Source organism: Anarhichas minor, unplaced genomic scaffold (assembly GCF_050575085.1).
Source record: "Anarhichas minor isolate MPS153535 unplaced genomic scaffold, ASM5057508v1 ptg000011l, whole genome shotgun sequence".
NCBI classification, from domain to species: Eukaryota; Metazoa; Chordata; class Actinopteri; order Perciformes; family Anarhichadidae; genus Anarhichas; species Anarhichas minor.
In genome coordinates, this window is record NW_027466457.1 from 4,914,514 (window position 1) to 4,937,029 (window position 22,516).

At 41.5% G+C, this 22,516-nt stretch overlaps 1 protein-coding gene across 2 annotated transcripts; it reads right to left on the minus strand.

Annotated features, from left to right (window-relative positions):
* Positions 1-3: 3 nt before the first annotated feature.
* Positions 4-21,177, minus strand: sema3ab (sema domain, immunoglobulin domain (Ig), short basic domain, secreted, (semaphorin) 3Ab). Of its 2 annotated transcripts, XM_076088989.1 has the most exons (18): positions 21,060-21,177; positions 13,233-13,393; positions 12,738-12,800; positions 10,111-10,230; positions 8,982-9,072; positions 8,071-8,190; positions 7,143-7,285; positions 5,264-5,378; positions 5,074-5,143; positions 4,817-4,961; positions 4,477-4,696; positions 4,152-4,243; positions 4,017-4,058; positions 3,264-3,421; positions 1,947-2,014; positions 817-962; positions 177-537; positions 4-86 (listed from the first exon to the last, which is right to left on the minus strand). In XM_076088989.1, the coding sequence occupies exons 1-18, from the start codon at positions 21,175-21,177 to the stop codon at positions 4-6; spliced, it is 2,316 nt and encodes a 771-aa protein (XP_075945104.1). The 2 variants fall into 2 exon arrangements, with proteins under 2 accessions (XP_075945104.1, XP_075945103.1); XM_076088988.1 differs by having other exon boundaries at positions 4-537.
* Between the last annotated feature and the right edge of the window lie 1,339 nt (positions 21,178-22,516).

Consider the following 22,516-nt stretch of genomic DNA (forward strand, 5'->3'; position numbering starts at 1 on the left):
AGGTCAGACACTGCGGGGGGCCCTCTCCAGTTCATGGGTCCTGCGGTTGCGTCCCTTCTGCCTCTCCTGCAGGTGTTTCCATTTGGCTGCCAGCCCTTGAGCATGCACGTGAGTGCGAGGGTTCACAACCTTCTGCTGCTGTTGGTGCTGCTGGTGTGTTTGTACTTGCTGCACCAGTTGAGCTTTCTGCCTCCTGTGCTTTCTCTCCCTTTTCCATACCTGCTCACAGAACTCGTCCACACTGCTCAAAGTAGGGTGATTGACCAAAGACAGGAAGTCCCTGTACCACAGCTTTTGAGTTGGTGTTTCTTGAGGCGGGGAGAGATCCCGGGCAGGGACGACGGCTGCGGCAGCTTCATCCCGATGTAGCAGATCCTCCAGGCGTTCGGTGTCAATGACTTCCAAGGTCACCTTCAGAAGCGTCTGTATGAAGCCGTGCTCCACCGCCTGGCACAGATAGATCCCAGAATCTTTCTTGTTGAGCGTGCGAATCAGTAGGCCCTGGTCTGTGCGGATGAAACGTTCCTCTGATTTGATCTACAGAATGATAGATTGGCAGCGACAGAGACATAGGGAAGGACACAGAGATAGATAGGAAAGATATGAGGTTAAACATATTCCAAATATCAATTTCACTATACCTCGTGGCTGTATTGATTACACAAAATGTATTTGAATGAACTATGATATCAAATATTAATAAAATATGACACTGTATTATCTAAAATGATGTTCATTATAAAGTACCATCCATCATGTATCCATGTATCGGAGTCTATTCCAACACAATAGAGTGTGTGCTGAGTTAATTCCTACCTCTTGTTTGTGGTCATCAGTAGAGTGCTGATACTGCCAATATGTCAGGGCTCTCTGAGATTTGGGACTGCACTCAAGAAAGGTGCTGCTGTTCTCCACACCGTACACTGTTTTATCCAGGAGAGTCGCCTGCCCACTTAGTTCGTCTGGATAGAAATCACCAAGTTCAAGTTCATGATTTTTGCAGTTTGTTGCAGATGTTATCAGTTGGTATAATGGCTGAATGTTATGCTCCAAGACCGTTTTTTGTGATTATCAATTGATTTCTGTGTTACATTATTTAGGCTTTTTATCTGACTGAAATGTAACAAACTTTGTACTGCCTGAGATAGGAGCCTGGTTTATATTTTTGTCAATGCCACCACAGAGGCATTTGTTGGAGGAAAGGGGTTCAATGCCGTCAAGTAGGTGCAATGCTATTCAGTCAGGTCAGTGTTCTTCTGATTGATTTCCTAAATCCTGATGTAAATTTTAAAAATGCAGACTCCAGTGAGATCGGCTACAAAATATTATTATTCCCTCCTCATTTTCTTTAATCTTTACTCTATAGAGTGCTGTGTCTAGTGAAAATGTTTTGATCAAAAGTGTTGCTGCCTACTGAGTCGGTAGCAACAGGTAACCATACTTTTTGTGTGTCTGAATTACTCCTCCTCAAATCAGTAGCTTTCAAAAGAAATGTTTATCCTTTTGTTCTTTTCATTAAAATGAAAGAAATGTATAATCAGTGTATTAGACACCAGTACTGCTTTTGGACTAAGACCACTAACAGGGCAGTAGAGTGGAGGGCTTGGCGACAGGGAGGAGGCTTGGTGGAATCCTGACCATGTTAATTAGAAGCTACACATGGACCAACTGTAATCTTCACACCACCAGACAAACATAAAACACACACATCCAACTGGCTTCTCTACTGTTCTGATCACATCAGGAAAGGACAGCAGCCGCTTTAGGATCAAAGAAGAAATAAATCCTCAAAACAAAAGCTCAGCATGTCATTTGGAAATAAAAAAAAGCATATGTTACTAGACAGAGCAATAATTAGGTACTCAGGCCAACATAAAAATGTTTTATGACACATTGCCTTGATTATACAATAGTTTGTTAAATAGATAATATCTTCAATTATGTACCATGGTGTTGCAGATCTGAGCATTGTGTGAGTGGGTCTCCATTCCTGATGTCTTGCCTCCTTGTTCTCCTGCAGAAAAACAAATATAAACACCTTCATGAGTATATATTCCTTGTGTGTGTGTGTGTGTGTGTGTGTGTGTGTGCAGGGATGTGGTTTCATTGTGCAGCAATAATGTAGGCCAACACAAATAAATAAACTAACAGCAGGCAGTCCATAGCATCGCAGAAAAGCTATAATTATAGGGTGTGTATGACGAAGGAATTCAAACCTACTCAATCATGTCAGCCTGTCATTCCTCTGGGTTGCAGATGCAAAAGCAATGGAGTTTCAAGTAAAGTGTGAAACATAACCGTAAGGATAAGAAACTATGGAGACACCAAAGCAAACTGATAACTTCTCCCCTCGGCTTCCCATTGTCCTGACCCAGCGTTTGTGTGTTGGTAATTGGAGATAAGAGTTTGCGCTGGCTGTCTTATGTTTGAACGTAGGACTCTGGAGTCCAACTACCAGCGAGAACAGGATGCTGTGCAGCTAGCATTCAAATCAATAAGCCCCATGGAGCTATGAGTGGGAGGCTGCACACAGAGCACAAGTACCCACATACATGAACAAATACAGATCAGTCCACTACTACAACCATTCTACCACCGAACCTCTACCACCGACCTCACCCCTGGTTCACCCAGACAGCCTCCAGACATCGCTGACATTGGGTCTCATTTACGGTAAACACATGAGGCAGGTTATATTTCTGACTCTGTGGTAGAAACACGACCCTCTACCTTTAGGGGGTTTTGGTAAATATACAAAGCCTGCACTATAAGTGCGCCCTAGCTCCAGCCCTGAATCGCGGTCTGACTGCATGTGTCCTCAGTCACTATGTGAAAAGCCTTCTATATAATCTAGTTGTGCCTCTGTTAATAAATGCAGTCAATATGCTAAACAAAAGTAATTCTTAAACAAGCATGTGTTGTACATTGTATTCTAAAGCAGGTTGCTCCAACTGTGTGGAAAACACAAATGTTGATGTTGTTATTTTCTTATGAAAAGCACATCGTAGCTGAGCTACTTGCGGGGTGTTTCAGTTAGAGAATGTGGTGATTTATCCAAAGTATGCATACAATTCAATGTGTATACCTTGCCAAGATGTGTTAGAGTAATGCTGTTGTTTTGAAGTAACATATTGGGTTTGTGGCAAACTTTAAAAAATACCTGCTCACTGTTTTGAAGCTCTGATTAGTTGCTGTGTACAAGTCGTCAGGCAGCTTGTAAAACACAACGACATGACATGAATGTGAAAATATGCATTCAGTACCTCTTAGCCATGGGAAAGTATCTGGAGCACTCGGTGCCATCCCATGCACAGTAAGGGTCCCTTGCCAGGCAGCACTCTGCACAAGCCTTCCCATAAACTTCACACCGATGCAAAGGCATCTGGGACACACCGATGTCTGAGCCCAGATACAGTTGTTGCTGTGAGGGTAAAAGAGAGACAGACTGTAAATATACAATATTTTATGTCTTAGGAGCTTCACTTTAGATTTAATAATGTCTGGATGAGCGGTGTGCTTTTTGCGAAGTGAGAATACAAGTCAGGAATGTGGACAGACCATATTCCTACAGGTGCTCAGCACCCACCCAACTGTCAATTCGCTGTCTTGTTTTGTCTCTCCCTGCAATTAAAGTTGATGAGTTAACTGTTGCTGAAAAGCCAACAATTGAGATCTTTGTGCGATAAGAGTTTCATCTCCAAGTATTAATAACAAGCGCGTCTTTGTTCGGTATTTTAGCCAAGCAGCAAGGTGTGTCACCTATGAGGAAAAGCTCTAACTTGCTATGAGACAGGGTTTTCAGACATGAAAAACCCTTTTTCATTATGTATAATATCTCCATAATGTTTCTCCCCAATGCAGTCCAGGAGGCTTATCTCTTATCTCCAGCTTTCACTGAGCTCATTTAATGAAATAATATTATTTTCAGAGTAATCTTGATAGGAGCTTAAGATCTCCTCTTGGCTACAGTGCTGCTGTAGTTTCATTTTACAGGCTATAAGAACGAAAATCAATACCTGTTTTGTTGAAAGTTCCATCGCTTTAATGGCTGTTGGCTCCTGCAACGAACAGGAAATGACAATAGAATGGATTGATTAGACAACACCCGCTGATTCTGCGGTCATTCTTTAACCTTTAAGAAAATAACCTACTCTGAAGACAGTCATTTCTTCCAATAGGACTTCTTCCAGGTCATGCCAGGAGCCTCTGGGGATGGATACCACTTTCAGTATCGTCCCCATGTCTAACACACGAAGGAAGCACACATGATGCAATATATTATAATAAAGAAGTAACATCAGTAACATATTAGCACAATATGGTAAATTAGCATATTGTTTGGGAAATGAGATATAATATTAGCTGAGCTAGTAATATAATATAACATAATATACAGTATAGTATATAGTACATAAATAAAACATAGAATGGTAGGAAATAGAAGGTCAAATTGACAGTATGTATTTAAATGTATACCTGTGCCTATGAACATGACGTCGTACTGGCCATCTTCTGCTTCTACTTTGTCCACCACTATCTGGGTGAACTGGTAGTCCACATCTGTTTTGACTATGATTGGTCGATTGTTAATGGGGTATACCGGGTTAAACATGGCTGGGTGGCTTCTGGCAAAGGTTACGACTTCATCAGGAAGGTCCTTGGTTGTATCAAACCCTCCAAACGTCTTGCTTGGGCACTGTTGAGAAAAAAAAGATAACCGTTACAAGAAGTGATGATGTAGGACATAAAGTAGAATTAACTGTCAAGCTCAGGTCACAACACACTGACGTCCCAGTTCATAGTGTACTGCACTCACTGTGCCAGGCCGCGGGTAGGGAACACGTCCCTGGAAGGGCACCCACTGATAGTTGGGTCCATCTCTATGAGCGTAAGGACCGAGGAACACTCTCCTGATGTCCGCCATGCTGTACATACACACAGCTGAACCTTTGAAGATGTTGCTAATGGGGCGGAAAGAATGAGTCGGTTAAGGAAAGGTCAGGGTCTTGTTGAAAACACGGCTCATGTAATCAGTGATTACAGCCAAAACTATTTCCGTGTCAGGCATCGTACCTGGAAGTGGTAAATACTGCATAGATGATCGGGCTCTTAGGATCCTTTGTGCTCATGAGAAAAACATCCTCTGAAAGTCAAAGAGAGGGCACTGTATATTACAGACACATTCACCGCTGACAAGATTGCATTTCATCTTCAGGAAAAGAATTTGTGAAACAAATTTCAAGGTGTGGGAACAATCACTCACGTAGTTCATCAAAGTGTGTGTCTATTCCATTACTGCCAGGCACGGAGCAAATAAGTCGCGCCTTCAAGAAGGTGGTCCACTTATTTACCAAACTCCTGTGACCTCCCAGGTCATTCTGTTGGCCAGATCACATGCACAAGTTCAGCAGTGAAATTCATTTATTTGGAACTCACAGAAATATTGAGACAATTGGTCTTTTATTTTCTACAGTTTATTTTCCTCCTTTCAGCGTATACTAATATATCATAGTATGTTGAAACAACTTTCTTTAAGTTTTTGTATTTATATGCAACTATATGTCTGTAAAATATAAACAAACATTGGCTATATAAGGTTGATGGAGGACTTGCATTGCCTTATTTCATACTTTCCTACTGCTGAGCTGAGAATATATGCTTCATTACCCTCTGGTTAAATGAGGTGTGGCGTTTCCTTGCTGGCTGCATATGGAGCATGAGAACTGCCTACCCTATGCAATGAATGGGCTCAGTTTCCCCTTCTTACGCCTTTTAGAGCATACTGTAGAGTTGTCATTTACAAAACAGACATGGAAAAATATGAGAAAGTCCTTCAAAGTTTGGTTAAAGTACATTAAACTTGTAGAACTTGTGTATGTCCAGGCTTATCAATGAATCTTTATAGAAAGCAGATCAGGAGTCTGGTAAGCTACAGCAGAGAGTAACCAGGGTCTTACCGGCTCAGATCATGAGGTGATATCGCTATGATAATACACTGTTTCTATGGTAAATGATTGCATTTGTTGGTTATATGACTATGAAGACTTGTGAACCGTCTTCAATTCTCTTTAAATTGACTCATTCTTTCCACTAAATACATTTCAACCTTACACACGAAACACTGACAAATCTGTGTTTACGAAATACACTGGACAGTATATTTAAAACAGATTAAGCAGACTATATGAAACATAAACTTTTCATTAATTGTGATATGAGCGTTTCAGTGCCAGATGCGCTTTCTCTTAATTACTTAAGAGGCTTGTCAACCAAACAACCTATGAATTTCCAATGATAAATAATTGATATTTAGATGCTGTAAAGAAACTAGTCTCTAAAGTACTCTATGTCTCAGCACACACCCTAATAATATGTGTCTGTGCGCCTCACAATATGTTTGTTTTCCAGAGCAACACAAACACAGATGCACAAAGTGCTGGCTCATAAAAACGTATCCCAGTTGGTGTTGATTTATGACAGTAAATAAGAATGTGTCCAAATATGCACAGGCCATAATTAATACCACATCTTGCGAAATGGATGGCTTGTCTTTTGTCGAGCATAGCAGATTCCTGGCAGACTGGGTAATCAGAGATTATGACAGAGGCACAATATGCAGCTAAATAGGCGGTTGAGGCTGGACATTACTCGCTGATCTGCAGTCGGCCTGGTGGATTCCTTCTTAATGAGTAAGAGTAGAATTTGGAACGCGAAAGCCGATACAAGACCAGTGATTTAACATAACCATCCCCCGGAGCTAGAGGGTGTAGCAGCCCCAATCAGTGCCAAACGCCTGGCATTTGGATAACAGTGCTGCCATTGACAGCATCTTTGCCTCTCAGGTTCTGGTGACATTTAACATTTCTCTCAGGTTTCTGTCTTCGGGGGCTGATTGTACCACACACAACAAAGCCCACTCTTCTCCAGGCTAAAAATAATCACAGATAACAGCCCCTGAAACCTGCCATTATGAGAGCCACTCAGACACCCGTCAAGTGTTTTTCCAGATACAGAAGCTGTTTCACATTATGTCGGTGTAAGAGTGTGAGTGTCTTTGTCTGAATTTCCCTTTGTGAGAGCCAGCTTGTGTGAGTGCGTGCTTGAATTGGCATGTCTCTATGTGTTAATGTGTGTATGCGTACTTTGCAGAGCTGCCCGATGCGAGCGTGTGTGGCCTTCCCAGCGTGCTCTCCGTCCATGGCGTTCTCTTTGAAGAGCAGATAGATTTTGTCATCTTCTGGGTTGTCGCTCTCTGGAATTAGATGAACGCCCACGAACCTGGGATCTGCAACACATAGAGAGACACACATTTGAGATGAAGGAAATCAAGATAAGTATCAATTAAGTGGTTAAGTCAATGTGTTTCTTTTTTTAGTCCTTTTCAAAAAAATGTTTAAGTGCCTCACAATAAAAGCATTTAGTATTAAATATCAAACAGACAGGGTAGTAAACACAAGAGCAATAAGGAGAGCAAATGATTGGTAAGCCTTCATTTAAGAGAGGTACTCAAGGGCTTCAGCGTGTAGAGCCTGTTAATAACAAACGTTTTATATTGAATGCTGAACTCCACCTGCAGCCAATGGAGAGAAGCCAACACATACGTAATGTGCTTCTTGCGCTTTGTCTTTGTTAGAAAACAGGCTGCAATAGTAAGCCATGCAGAAAAAGCAGTATTATAACGAATTACTAAGACGTAGTTGCGAGGACACAAACGCATGGATTCATCTCTATTTTCAAAAGATAGAATATGTTTCTGACATCAACAGAAAGAAGAAAAAATAATTCCCAGAGACAGCTGCAATGCTGTCCATCATGTTTGACAGGTAAGTACAGCTGAGTGTCATCCCCATAAAAGTGGACATAGATATTAAAAGTGTTAACATAGAGGCCTGACGGTAGCATATAGAAAACAAGAGGAAATCCAAAGTGACAGCATCAGTCTTGCCCTCACCAACTGACATTTACAATATTCCAGATAATACATTTGAGTTGATTGCAAAATCAAGGACCCAAAAAGTATTGCATATTTGGCTATGAAAGTTAACCGGCGATTTTCCTCTTCTCTCTCACCATTTAGCCATCGGGAGTCATGTTGCTCCGTCCTGATCGGGTGATGCTTTCCGAGAGTGCGAAAGATGGCAAAGTCCCGCCCCATGAAGTCAGCTGATGTCCCAGCATACAGTTCTCCATCTACAAGTAAGAGGAATGAAGTGAGTTAGTTTAGTGCCACCGGATGAGGAAACAGTCTGAGGTGATTTCCCCCCAGTGACCCAGGTGTAAAAGTCTGAGGAATTGTTCAGGGGCTTAGCAGTACAGGTACACATGGAGTCCTGAGAAAATACAGACAGGGATGGATGTGATGAACATCAGGAGTGTGAAATTGACATTAACACAGTAGGCAGGCTGAGAAGGGAGGCAAGGGAAGGGTGAATGGATGGAGAGACACATGAGGAGGGACAGGACAGAGGTGTAAGACAGGGGGTGTACATAATAATGGTGGTGAGAGGGGAGAGAGAAAGAGGAGAGGAGATGAAGGGTGATGGGCTGGAAAATGGCCATCTGCTAGGTTAAACAGTGTGATATAACACAATGTGACTGGCAATAATTGGGGGTAAAGAGGAAAGACACGCTCACGTCATTCTGCTTTATTTGCAAAATATGTGGATTGAGTACAAAGAAAGCTCAATAAAGCGTCATCTGCCATTCACGCCCAGCACTTAAAGGAGGTATATTCAGATTGAAATAGAGTTTGCAGTCGTGCCAATGAGGGGTTCCCAGTGTGTAAATACAAACCACAGAGCTGATCCACTGGTAATGAATGACAGGGATGCCCAGTTCTGTTATTCACGTTTACTTAAAACCCTATATATCTTCTGAAATGAAAGAGCGAGGCTGAGGGTGTTTTCAGGGCTCCCACGTTTTTATATGACCTTGATCTAACACACAGAAGAACAGCACAGCGTATCCGGTCTTAAACTCACCAATTAGCATGGAGGCAGTGAGTAACTTGGGATCATAGGGACTCTTTCCTCGGCCATTTTCTATAAGAGGCTCCAGTTTGAACACACTGTCCTGGACATGGAGAGACAGAACGTTAAAGGAGTTGTAGTAAACTGTCAAATACAGGGGCGCACATTATTTTCAGGCATTAAGGAGGCAAATTACATAGAGAAAAAAGAGTTGCTTTGTTGCTTTGAGTTGTCTCTGGGGAACCGGGTTTGCTGTGACATCCAAGTTGGGAGAACGTTCTGGTATTTTATGCAAATGAGCATTGTAACAACCCACAGAGTCCAACAGAACACAATTTGGACACAGTTTCAGTCCAAAAGCTTACCAAATGTTTCATAGTAAATCACAGCCAAATGTAATGCAAAAGTAAAGACATTTTGGTTTTGAATTATACCTTGATATGCATGAAATAGTTTGTTTATGAAGCAATTAAAAAACATTACGTCATGCCATGCAGTGTGGAAAACATGTTTTAAAAACAAATAGATAAAGCTGAGGACATGTGTGAGACTGGTGCAGTTTCCCCCTGTTATATACTCTGCCAGGAACGGATGGAGAATGAAAACAATAAATCTCATTACTCTCTATGATTTGATGACCTCGACACTCATAGGATATCCATCAGATGAATTACACGTACATTTCTAGGTTATGATCTATATACAGCAAATGGCTTTTCTCAGAGATATTTCCTGCCTCTAATTGTCTGTAAATAGCCGTCTAATGAATAAGAAACGCACATAAGTCTGACTCAGTGACATTTGGAGGAGAAGAGAGCAATTTCCTTTGCTCCTACTGAAATGAACACACACACACACACACACACACACACACACGCACATACACAGCAGTTTCAAATTAGAGTGATGATTTGAAAATCCTGCAGACTATGAAACCCTGTGTGTAATTGTCCATATCATTTTGCTGAATGAAACCATTTGTATGTGCTTAGCAAATCACCAGAGAATGCAATCACACCCGACTACACATAGTCCTTCACAACTTTAAATACTTAAACTTTATTACGATATATGAAACTTGGGATAGCTTTTATATTGCAATGCTAACATGCATTGTTGTGTTTGACTTGTGTGCCTGTACCTCTGGTTTCTTGCCGACCTCCAGGTAGGAACAGACAGGGTGGAAGGCTCCTGTCCCGCACACATAGAGATGGGTCTGGTTGAACGGCTGCAGCACCTTAATGAAATTTGAGCACTCCCTCTGATGGACCAGAGACAGAGAACAGATTAAGCTGGATGGATAATCAACCGTCGACACAAAGCTATTTTATATTCACAGCTTTTTCTTTGGTGCCACTGTCGTCCAAAAGCTAGTCGTGATAGCAACTGACCTTTGGGTCAGTAAGAAAGTGGTGAAACAGCTGGATAAATAAACAGGTCAGACTTCACTAAGAGCACAGGTCACAGAGGAAAATCCCACACTTATAGAGAGAAAAACTCTCATGATAACAGAGAGCCAAGCCCACTGTAATCTTCTGTAATTCTCTGGACAATGGCCTTCATAAACTCTGCTGAGTAATACTTCTGAAAATAATATTATGACCAGACTAAGCTTTATTATCCATGACTTTGTAGCTTTTTTGACTTCATCAACATACACACGCTGCAGTGTTTCTCTCTGAACTCGGTGACATCACTGTTGGCCTCAGAGACTTTATGCACACGTGCTTTGTAGTTTCCCATGGAATAATTGTGAAACCCATACAAGAGGGAGTTAGACCGTAGAATAACGAAAGAGCCAGTCGACAAAAGTCAACCACAATAATCCGACTGTTTACCAATCACTGTAATGCAGGCCAACGCTGGCTTACTGTCATTCTGTCAGTGGAGAATACATAAGTGATGTTCTCGATTCTGCATTGTATTGGGCTCTTGTGACTTTGTTTTATGATTATTGTAGGAACATAGGCATAATTATCACAACAGGCATCTGTATTTGTTGGATGCATTGCTACGTTGCCATATGGCATATTTCCTCGTGCTCTGGCAGCACGTGCCTGAGCAGACCTGACCTCAAACAAAACTGAATGTGTCATCACACATTCAAAAGAAAAAAAAGAAAATAGTGCCACAAATTATGCATGACTAAGTTCATCTGGCTTCAGGTCATCAGCACATAGCAGCCTCTGTTTGCGTAAGCTTTTGTTGCCATCTAAGCAGCTGTCTTTGCCTGCATTTAAATGCCTGCGTGCGTGGGTATATCTGAGTAATGGACATCATTCTTCCAAGAAATAACACACTACTGCAAGTATCTGCATAATCTCTTTGCACATTGATACCTCTCATACCTCTGAATCTGTAGAAATATGATGCAGACAAGAGGATTCAAACCATACAAGTGTGTCCAACATGGTATACCTTGTAAATCTCAAGAATTTGTTGCAGATCCGAAGAACTGAGCTCAAGACCTAAATGTGCAGCAGAAAGCTCAAAATATGAATATTAAGCTTTGACAGAACATTATTTTTCCTTTATTCTGCTAGGTTATGGGATTTTCATGTTTGGCATTGACCTGCAATAGCTGCAGCTTTCTTTTTTTCTCTTGTGGGTCACACCTTTCACACCCATCAATCTCTTTCTTTCCCCTCAGCTTTATCTCTTGAAGTGTTCCCTTGCAGTACATCAGGGGACATCAGCAGACTCACTCTCCATCTCTCTCCAGCTCCCTTTAATTCTCACTCTGCTTCGACTCTATCACAGAAAGACCACCCCTCGGGGCGCCTTATTCATCCACGCCACGATGTTTACAGAAAACACACAAAGGACTTCATGGCGCTTCAAATCAGCCACACATAAGGGCAGGAGAGCTTGGCCGATGCCCAGGCAGCAAACTGAGGCACAAACAGCATTGACATGGTTTTAGATTCCAGCATTTTGCCTTCGGCTCTATTTGAAAATAGAATTCATAACACAGCTTGCAGGGAGCAGAGACAACCTCTCAGTGTGTTTACACAGAGCTTCACCACATCATACAAGATGCTTTAAAACTGGACTCGGCCACAGGTAAGGAATCTAAAAATTCCCTGCATCTTAATGGCACAACAGCATTTTTTTTCTTTTGTTTCAGATCCTCAATCTTCGAAGCTCATCGAATTATTCTACGATTCTTAGCCTAAAGAAATAAATACACTGTACAGCTTTGGAAATCTCAGATTATTAAGTGTGTGTGTTTTGTTCTCAAATATATTACTGTAGGATAAGAATAATGCGCATCATTATGTAGTTTAGGGAAAGCTTTAACTTTATTAGTTAAACTGACTGAGACTGAAGACTAAACTCCTAATAGGTCCAGTAGGTCTGGCAGAAAGCACAGCAATTTCCCAGGCTTCACTCTATTAAATGGAGTGCCCAGAGGCTTGTGATTAAGGTCAAATGGTGGTCTCAGTCTTGGGTCTGAGATTATGACCAGACCTATGGTGAGCTACAGTAGGCGGTGAGTTGTCCATGTGACAGATTGAATATGTCAACACAGTGGAATAAACAAGCTAAATGATAAAGAAAAATATCATATTGTTGACGATTAAAACGTCATATATATGGAGCACACATACCATGTCATCCCAGCCTCAGGTGAGGTTTTACTCCCAGACCTGCAGAGTTGTCATTCTTTCATAGCTCAAGAGAACAAAGTCCTTTCATAAACATCTGTGGGAGTGGAGGGGCAAAACGCTGAAACCTACTTGCAAGATGGATGGTTTTAGCTCTTACCGAGAGATCTTTTCCTGCCCACTTGCATTCATCTCTTCTGGTGGGAGAAGCCAGCCAAGGGATCTGCAACACAAACACAGTTCCTGTGCATGTTAGAGAAGAATCAGAAGCCTCCTCGAATCAATTTAACAAAGTGAGTCAATACAGCTACTGCTTGTGTGCACGCATGTGTATACATGCAGGTCACAATGCGATTTGTTATCCACTTTGTTTCAGTTTACTCCATTATTAATCCAGGTGCGCAGAGAGCAGCTAACATGCCTGGCACAGAGTGTGATCGTGTGCGACAGCCCTGGTCTGAAATATTCATGAGGCTCTTTTCTGTAGAAACAGAAAAGAAAGTCCTGAGATACCTGAGCCCCTGACTGGCACTCTGCAAGAAGACGTACACTCAAGGCAGATATTAAGTCGGTCAGAAACTAAAACAAACTTAAAACCATGATGAATTATTAAATGGGTGAAGCCACCAGACAGACAATCAAACAACGGTTGTACCTGTGCGTAGTCTCTGCTGATATTGAGGAGGTTAAAGGAGAAGATGTGGTCCTTGGCTCCCACAACGAGTCTTCCTTTCTCCTCGTCCAACAGGAAGGTGTGGTAAGCTGAACTGTTGGCCAGGCCTTCAAACGTCACAAGGTTGTTGGACTCCAGCATGTCTGCAGATGAAAAATGGAAGGAAAAGTGATGATCAGCATAATATGATAATCACTTTGTGAAAATCATAGCAACTGTGGGCAGCATAAAAGAAAGAAAACCCACCAGGTCAATACTTATTTTGATTAGTTCATTACATTTCCACGGGTGTCTGAAATACACAGCCTTGGTTTGAGAAAGCTTTCAACATTTCCAACCACTTTAAATTTCTGTGACCACAGGTTGACCTCTCCATTCACTAGTCTGTCTGCTCTGCTGTAATGTTCCACATGCACTGAATAAGTAAAAGAAAATGCTACATTGGTTTTAAAAAATATATAAATACTTGTGTATAAATGTTGTAGCTTCCATTACTATTACAAAATCTGAGGACTAGAAATTGTAAAGCTTGGCGAAGCACGGCAACAGATAGTGAAGAACCACCGCCAAGCCAAATTGGACCGGGCAGGTAATGCCAGCACTGGTAGCCAATGATCAAACTGTCTGCATGGGGAAGTGACCTTGACCACAGCAGCCAAGCAGAGCTTGTTACACTCTCAGTGGAAAAGTGGGAGGAATATATAACGTTATATAAATCTGCTAATATTTCGTAGTCCAAACTGCAGGATTACTCGAAACCACATGAGCTATCCGGACACGTTACCATGGGCTACAGCTCACGTTTTGCAGTGTAATGCAACGGTCTGCCAAGTCTGGCAACGAAGGAACATTTGCTTTCACAGCAGAAAGCCGAACTTGTCACAAATAGACAATGAGGATCTCATTACCGTAACGACCTCTAAAGGTGGCATTATGACTATGGCATTAAAACACCTTTTGTGTAACATGTGCGTAAACACACACAAACACATTCATGCTCCGTCCTTCTCACATTTTGTTCTCACCCACAAAGTCTGACCACACTATGACGCCCTCTCATTGACCGCTCACACAAAAGAGTGGAGAGTTATGGAGCAGAGGAGAACTGCTTCTGTTGGTGCTCTCTCTCTGTCTCTCTCTCTCTCTCTCGCTTACTCTTTCTCGGGAGTAAATAGCAAACACGTTCATGAATGTTTTAGCAAGGAGAATGTCCCCTCTCTAAAGTGTGTCAGAACCCGAGAGAGTGAGAAGCTGTACAAGAAAAGAAAAATTGGAAAAGAGTCTGCTTTTACTCATTCATAAACTCTCATATTTTAATAAGAATTCAAAACATGGATCTTGAAAGTTGCCCAGCAAATCTAAAAAATCTAAATGCATTTTTATAAATTTGATATCCATCTGTAGGCTACTTAAGTCTCTTGTACAAGATACACAAGAACAGCTAAAAAACGAAATGAGAAGATTAATACAAGCTGTAGCTGTAGCAAGACAACAATGGGGACATTTGTCATTATTTATTCACTATTTACCATTCACCTGTTGTTAAAGCATAAGGGGTGAATAGTATATAGGATATTGTGTTTTATGGAAATACTTATTTTATACATATCAAAAAATCTGATCAAAATGTTGTATCATAATGTATTTCAGCTGTTTTAAATGAAGGGACTTTGGAGAGTTGCGTTTACTTTTTATAGGGCTAGTATACTGGTAACAACAGGAAGTGTAAAATCAAAAGGGCGGTGAGATAAATAGAGAATAAAAAGCTGGGTTTGAAAAAGGAAATGTGTTCAAAGTTGAGGAAACAGCTGTGGAAGACAAAGGAAAAAGCAGAGAACCTCTTTGCTCTCGTTAAAAACGTCCTTGTCTTCATGTAACATTTTGGCTCTGGCACTGAGACCAACACAAACCTTTTCTTCACTGACGCACATGCATATACGTGCATATAAACATCTACATTCACGCGAATGCTGTGTTCACATGTACGCACACATGCACACAACTGTACACACAGGATGGTAACAGACAATGGGTTGACTTTGGGGTCTTTATTGCCATTGTTTTGGTGAATTAGTTGGTTTCCTGTGCGGATTCCTGGACAAATTTAAGTATGAACTCATAGTACTGTGTGAGCCAGCGAGAGAAGTTGACATCTGAACCTGACTTAATGATTCCATGAGGATTTAAAAGTATTATTGTAAGTCATAAAGAACAGATCTAGTCTGTAGCCATTAATATACATAATGAGACTTGTTAAGACATTACGTAGCAATGCAGTGTTATCCATTAACACATAACACAATTTAATTTATGATCCAATAAATGTGTCCACACATTACAGTATCAACTTGTATCATGTATGTGTATTTATGCGTCTATAAATCACAGACAGATTTGATTTTTATTCGGGGGATTTTCTTGCAATATTAGTTACATTTTCTCAAGGTATGATTTGGGTTGCACATAACATAGCCACTGTTTGAGAAAGGAAAGAAGCTCAATGTCATAAGACGTTGCAGTGAAATGATTTGCTTAGTACAGTCCATGCTGTGTCCCAGATGTATGCACCGTAGTGACCTTGGTGATCAATCATTAGTGTAAGCCCTTCACAGACAGCACAATGACATTCGCCTGCTACCTCTGACCCTCTCTCACCTGCACCAGTGCTGCATTTGTTTGTGGGAGAGAAAGTCAAAGACAGAGAGAAGTCATCCTTCACATACAATTGTACTTGTGCTCCATAGAATTAGGGGATACTTATGTGCTTTGAATATTGTAGCAAATTGAAACTTAGTGCCTGGCATCCCGCAAGGTAATTTTACACACACACACACACGCACATTGAAAAGAAAAATGCCAATGGTGTTTATGTGTAATTTGTATATAATTAGTTTATCTAAAGGAATGATACACTTGTTATATAAACAGCAAGGTGTCAAGGAGCTGTAGGGAAACTGCAGAGACGTGATGACTGCACTTCACTTCTCCTAAAACCACATCCATGTATGAGAGAATGGAGAACAGCATCACCACATCCACCCACCACAGAGACACACACACACACACACACACACACACACACTTCTCTGGTTTGTGAAACTTGTCTATGGGAGTAGTGTCCATGGCAACAGACCATTCAACAGAGACTACTGCTAAGTTATTAAAAGCTATTCATCCAGAGACAGATACTCTGTGGGTATTGTGTGTGGATCTGTGTGTTTATGGAGCATGCTCTGATGTGTGTTGTTGGAAAGAAACAGGATGTTTCCAAGCCACGCCAGAGGCAGTGGCCTATACATGTCTAAACTGGTGTGCCCTCTGGTTAAATATACAATGGGTTGACACCCTGTGCATGGATAAAGCAACGCTTGTTTTTCTAATCCCGCAACTTCTGAAGTTTTTTTCTGCAAAATGGTTTCAATACACTGGTAGGTCTGTGACAAAGTGTTTTTTATAATAATAATAAGTCTGTAATGTTGTGCTGCATAGAATATGCTTGGCTGTATTCAACGAGATATCGACAAACAAACAGAAAGCAAATGTATGGCCTGTAACAGGTGTCAGCTGCTGCCCTGCCATGTTTTACGAATTTTCTCTTTTAGCCCGTAACTGTTGAAGCAGGGCTGTTAAGAATCCTCTTGTTTGGTCCCTTCCTTTGTCATTATTTTCCTCCCCCCATTTATTCTTGTAAAAAACTATTTTACCAACTACCCCCTACCCCCCCCTCTTTCATCACTACTATATTCTGCTATGACGAATTTGTGAGTTGGGACAGAGACACGAAGAGGGAGAGGAAAAAATGGAAAGTGAAAGAGAAAGTGAGCGAGAGATACGGGGGCAGATGGAATGGATGCAAAGAATCAACAGTCCCATGTGAGACTGATAAAAATAAACTCTTTTACCCTACATTCTCCCGGTCTTTCTCATTCTTTCTCTCCCTCAACTGGAGGGCACAGAGAGTGTTATCTGAGTGCTTCCTCAGAAAAAGCAGAAACACGTTTTAACAATTACCCACGTGTGGCCGCACTGTATATGGGAACACTGACATTTGGCCGTGGTTCAGCAGCCTCACTGACTTCATATGGCTGTGTGTATGATTGCACACTGACAAAACACAACGTATGACTGTGTCACTTTAAGTGTGTACAGTCACTGATTCATCCACGCCTGAGGGAAAACACCACTAAGCTCCACCAGTCAAGTAATTTGTTCAGTGTCAAGCAGAAATGCAGGCAAACATCCTCTCAACCTCAACTCTCACATATTACAGGCTGGTCTGCACACTTGCCTGGTTTGGGGTTAAAGGCGATTGCTTTAGAAGATATTTTGCAATAACATTTTTTTAGTTACATATGTAAACATAAACTTTATTAGAATCCCAACATATATACAAGACATTTGACCTCTAGATTTAACCCAGTCTAAGCAGGAGCAGTGCGCTGCATGTGAAGTGCTCGGGGAAGAACTTTAGGCTCAGTGCCTCCCTCAAGGACACTTCGGCAGGAGCCAGGGATTGAACCGTCAGCCATGTTGCATAAGGACAACTCGCTCTACCTGTTGAGCTACAGCCGCCCCTTTTACGTCATCTATGGCTGGGCAATACTTCATTTGCCATCTATCATCATATGATATGATCCTTCTCTGTAGTCAAAATGTATAATTCCATGCTAATCGTAGCTAAAACCTATAAGTAGTTGCTGAAATGTTGCTCTGTCTAGTGTGATATATCATAGTGGTTACAACTTAACTGCATTTTAGTTTGATCATTTTAAATGTGATTTTTTTTTATACATTTGCCATATTATAATTTGTATTGATAGTGGAAAATGTTATTATTGATATCGTGGTATTGATTTAAGCCCTTCACAAAACACTATGCCTGTTTGTCAGCCAATAGCTGTGAGCAGTGTATATTATGTAAGCAGACGTATCTTACTTTGCAGCTGGTACAGATGACGACTAAGTCAAATGACTACAAAGATTCCTCTTAGAGCCCCTGGAGGAAAAAGTCAAACAAGAACTGAACACTGCAAAACAAATCCTGAACATGCCTGCAGTTAGAGGGAAACAGACTATTGACAACCTCGAGAAAACCTCCAAACATCCAGCTCTCTAAGTGTAGAGGATACCTTCCCATGGCCATTCAGAGTTTATACTGTACACACCCCGAGAAACCCAACTCCACTCCGAAGATTCTTAACGTGCTTATGGATTAAAGGTCTTTAAGAGAACTTCTCCATTCTCCAACTCTGATTAAAAGTCTATTCGCACCACAATGAAAACACAAGAATAACACAAAAACAAAAACAGCTGAATGTATGACTACTACGATGAGGAATTTTGTAAACAGTGAAACCAAGGGGTTACTACTGTGGTTTCAATTTTCTTGGCTCTTTTCCTCCTTGGTATTCAAGAGTAAGAATTGTGTTGTGATGCTTGTGAATGCATTTGCCTCTGTGTGTGTGTGTGTGTGTGTGTGTGCGCAAGCTGTTGGCTCTGATCAGGAAAGGGGTGGACAGGTCGAAGTGAAGGAGACGGGAAAAGACGGAGTACTTTTGGCAGTACACACACTCGCATCCTATAAAACTAAAGTACCCCCTTCCCTGGACAGCAAACTACATGTGCTCTACTTCTTGTGCCCCATAAACTTGCAAAGCCATATGGATCTCTGTTTACTCCTTGAGGTTCACTTACCATGGGGGTGTGAATCAATCTCCTTTCAATTGATGTCAAAGGATAACATTATGTGAAATTACTCAATCTATAGTGCTGGGGTGCACTGTAAATCCACGGCCTCCCACTATCTCATCATCACCCCGCCACTTAGTTGTTGATACAGTTGGACCTTAGCTCTTGTTTAGGTAGCCATGGGGTACCATTGTGATCTTTCCCCCTACTCCACTGCCCTTCTGCTCCTCAACCCTCGCTTTCAAAGATCTGTTGGAATCTCCTGTGGTTCAGCGAGAAGTGTGTGTGTGTGTGATGGCGGAAGTTGGTATGTGTGCTTCAGAGAGTCTAACAGTGTGCATTGAGGGGCTCATACTGTGGGGGAGCAGGCTGCTGCTCAGGTTCACGCCTTCGAGATAAACACGATCATATGAGTTAAGTCATCAGTAGAGTAAAAAACATGTTCAAATGTGTGGATGCCTGCACCCACACACATTCATTTGGACACACAGAGACTTTCCCAGTATTCCCAGTGACCTGTAGGGGTCAGAGTTCCTTCACCTCAGAGTCCCATGTGTCATGGATCAGATTTTCCCCACTCAGGACTGGACAACTTCTCAGGCTGTCTAAGCAGGTACTGCTCTGCAATTTGCCACAGTGGATCATATGATTCCCTCCTCTCCGAGAGTAAATCTGAGTCTGCTTCACCTGTCACAGGGGTAATAAATAATGTATATGATGATATAAATGATTCATAATGCAATAATCCCATGTCACTTGCCTAATGGGACTTACAATGGATAATGTTTGATAAAATTCTACAGTATGAATAATATTTTAACCACGTTCCAGGCATGAAAATGATACCTGCTCGCTATCCTTTGGCTAGAACTCCTCAGCCTGATATGGTGCCAAATATTGTCCCCTCCAGCCAAAATGCGAATGAGGTCTTATGGAAATATTGAATGTGGAAATGACCAAATAACCAAGCTGGCCAGGCTGCAACCTGAAGGCCTGCCTTCTAATAAAGATATCACTGCATGGGCGTGTTTCTCCAAACTGACAGCATGTTGTTTTAAGTGACTGATTCGCTCACAGGTATCATTAGCTAACTACAGATGGCCATACATTTATGTGTGTTTGTGTGTGTGTGTGCGCACGCTTGTGAGTATAATTATGGATCTCCCAGTGCTGAGCGAGAAAATTTCTCTTTGGGAAAGCCATCTGCTGAAACAGAACTACACCATTCATCCTGAGTATAATTACCATGCAGGAAAGAACGGAGCGAAAAACTGACATCCAGTAAAAAAAAAGAAAAGGGAGAGAGGGATAAATGATGCTCAACTGCCAGGGAGTCTATGTCTGGCACCACTTTTCATTGCAAAACTGATAACAACAGTTAATCAAAACAGGGACAGAGAGACAGGGAGAGAGAGTGCATCAGGCAAAGACTTCTGTTATATAAAACGAGTTAAGATACATTAGGCAAATCAAGTTTCTTTCCTAAATACCACTTAACTGCTCTCTTTTTGGCATAATGTAGTGAGCTTTTTCCACTAATTACTATTTATTATTCCCAGCTGATTGATTTAATGAAACCAAATTAGTACTATTTTACTACACTGACATGAGGTTTCCATGAAAACAACATATTTTAGTGGGGGTTTTTTTCCAGCAAAAATGAAACATTAATACAATATTTGAAATAGTGAACATCAAATGGGAAAGTGATCTAACACCATACAAAACAGATTTCATGTTCAAAAACGGATTGTAACTAGCTGACTAAAATCATAATAATAATAAAAAAAACAACAGATATGAATTATTCCATCACACAAGAAGCGTACATCTGATAAGTCATAATGTTCTACTTGTTTCATCTCAGTTGGCTTTGCTGGTATTTTTTACAGATAATCAGACAGAATCTCTCTGCCTCACAGGGACATATAGGATCTGTTACAACTTCTATAGACAAGCTTTTTTTAGTGACTTTATCGGCACACCACATGTGATTTGGGCTTTTAAATCTACATGATCAAGAGGCAAGGCATTAGGACATAGACTCTAATTCAGACCAAAGGTCTGAAACATTTAGAGATTTACAATTTGTGACAAAATGCATAAATGCAAGGAACTCACCTTTATAGGACAGTTTTAGCCGGGGGACGTTGTTCTTGGTCTGTTGGGCTCCGCTGCCCTCTATCCTGAGCAGAACCAACCCACACAGCAGCATAATGCTGCCCCAGAGAGAGCCCATGGTCCTGGGGCAATAGAGGCCAGAGAGGTCCTTTAAATACACGCCTCCAGTGCGGTCAGTCTCAGATCTGGTGTGCTAGAAGAAATGTTCCTGTTGTCCAGCGATTATGAATAAATGCTGGTGGGTCAGTCCAGACTGGTTCTCAGCAGGTCTCCCCTGCCAAATCAAAAACCCGCTCCAGGGGTCAAAAGCCAAAATTAGAGTCCAACTCCAGTGGAGACAGAACCTGCAAAGGAGAGTTGGGGGTTACGCGTCAATGTCACTGCAAGATAGCCTCCCACACCAGAAAGTCCAAGGTAAAGTGAACCAAACCAAGCACAAAGACGAGATCTTCACCGTACTAAATACGAGGAAGAGTGAGAGGAGCTGGTTATGACTGCCATACTTTTCTGTCCTGGTACCTAACGAGCATGCAGCTCTTTCTAAACAGCCATCCACGTTGTCACTGAGTATCTACCTTTTGCTTAAGAGAGAAAAACAGGTCCAGTTTGTTTCAGCTGTTAATCCAGTTTGCTTCGTGAACACAATCTGCGCTGACTCTCTCTCTCTCCCATTCACACTGATTTTCTGTCTACCGCTCTGTCTACTCAACACTGCTCTGGACTAGTTTAGCGCCACTCAGCGCAGCTCTGCCCTGTCCCCACAGCACAAGACACAGTGCAACTGAGAACAGCTGAGGCAGACAGCATAGTCATAGAGAGAGAGAGAGAGAGAGAGAGAGAGAGAGAGAGAGAGAGAGAGCGCAAGACAGAGAGAGAGACGGAGAGAGAGATTGAGAAAAGAAGAAAGTGCAGTGTAGGTGGGAGAGAGGGTGAGAGGAAGCATAGAAAGCACGAGTGAAAGAAAGCAGTTAAAAAAAATGATTGGAGAGGAAAGGTTAGGGCAAAGCAGGAGGTTAGAAGGAGGAACATCAAAGCAGAACATTCTGAGAAAACGCATTCCTAATAACAATTTTAGATTTAGTTCTCAGTATAAATGAGACTCTAAAAATAGTACACTATTTTGCAACTTTCACCAACATTTAACAAAACCAAGACACACACAAGAGAAGCACGAGTCCCAGTCCCCACGTACACGGAATCTGTATCAAATAAATCCATTATATTGTTAACCACATACGATATGTTGTGTGTGCAAATTGCTTTAGCCCTCACTTTTCCTTCCCTCTGTCCTTCATTGTGCACATTTATTTCAGATTTTTTTCATGTATATCTACAGTTTCTACGCATAATGAAGGTATACAGGACTAGCTGTTGGAAACAGCTGAATCCCCTCTGTTGTTTTTTCCTTTCCAATTTATAATTTTTATAGTGTAATAGTATTTCCGAGAACAGTAACT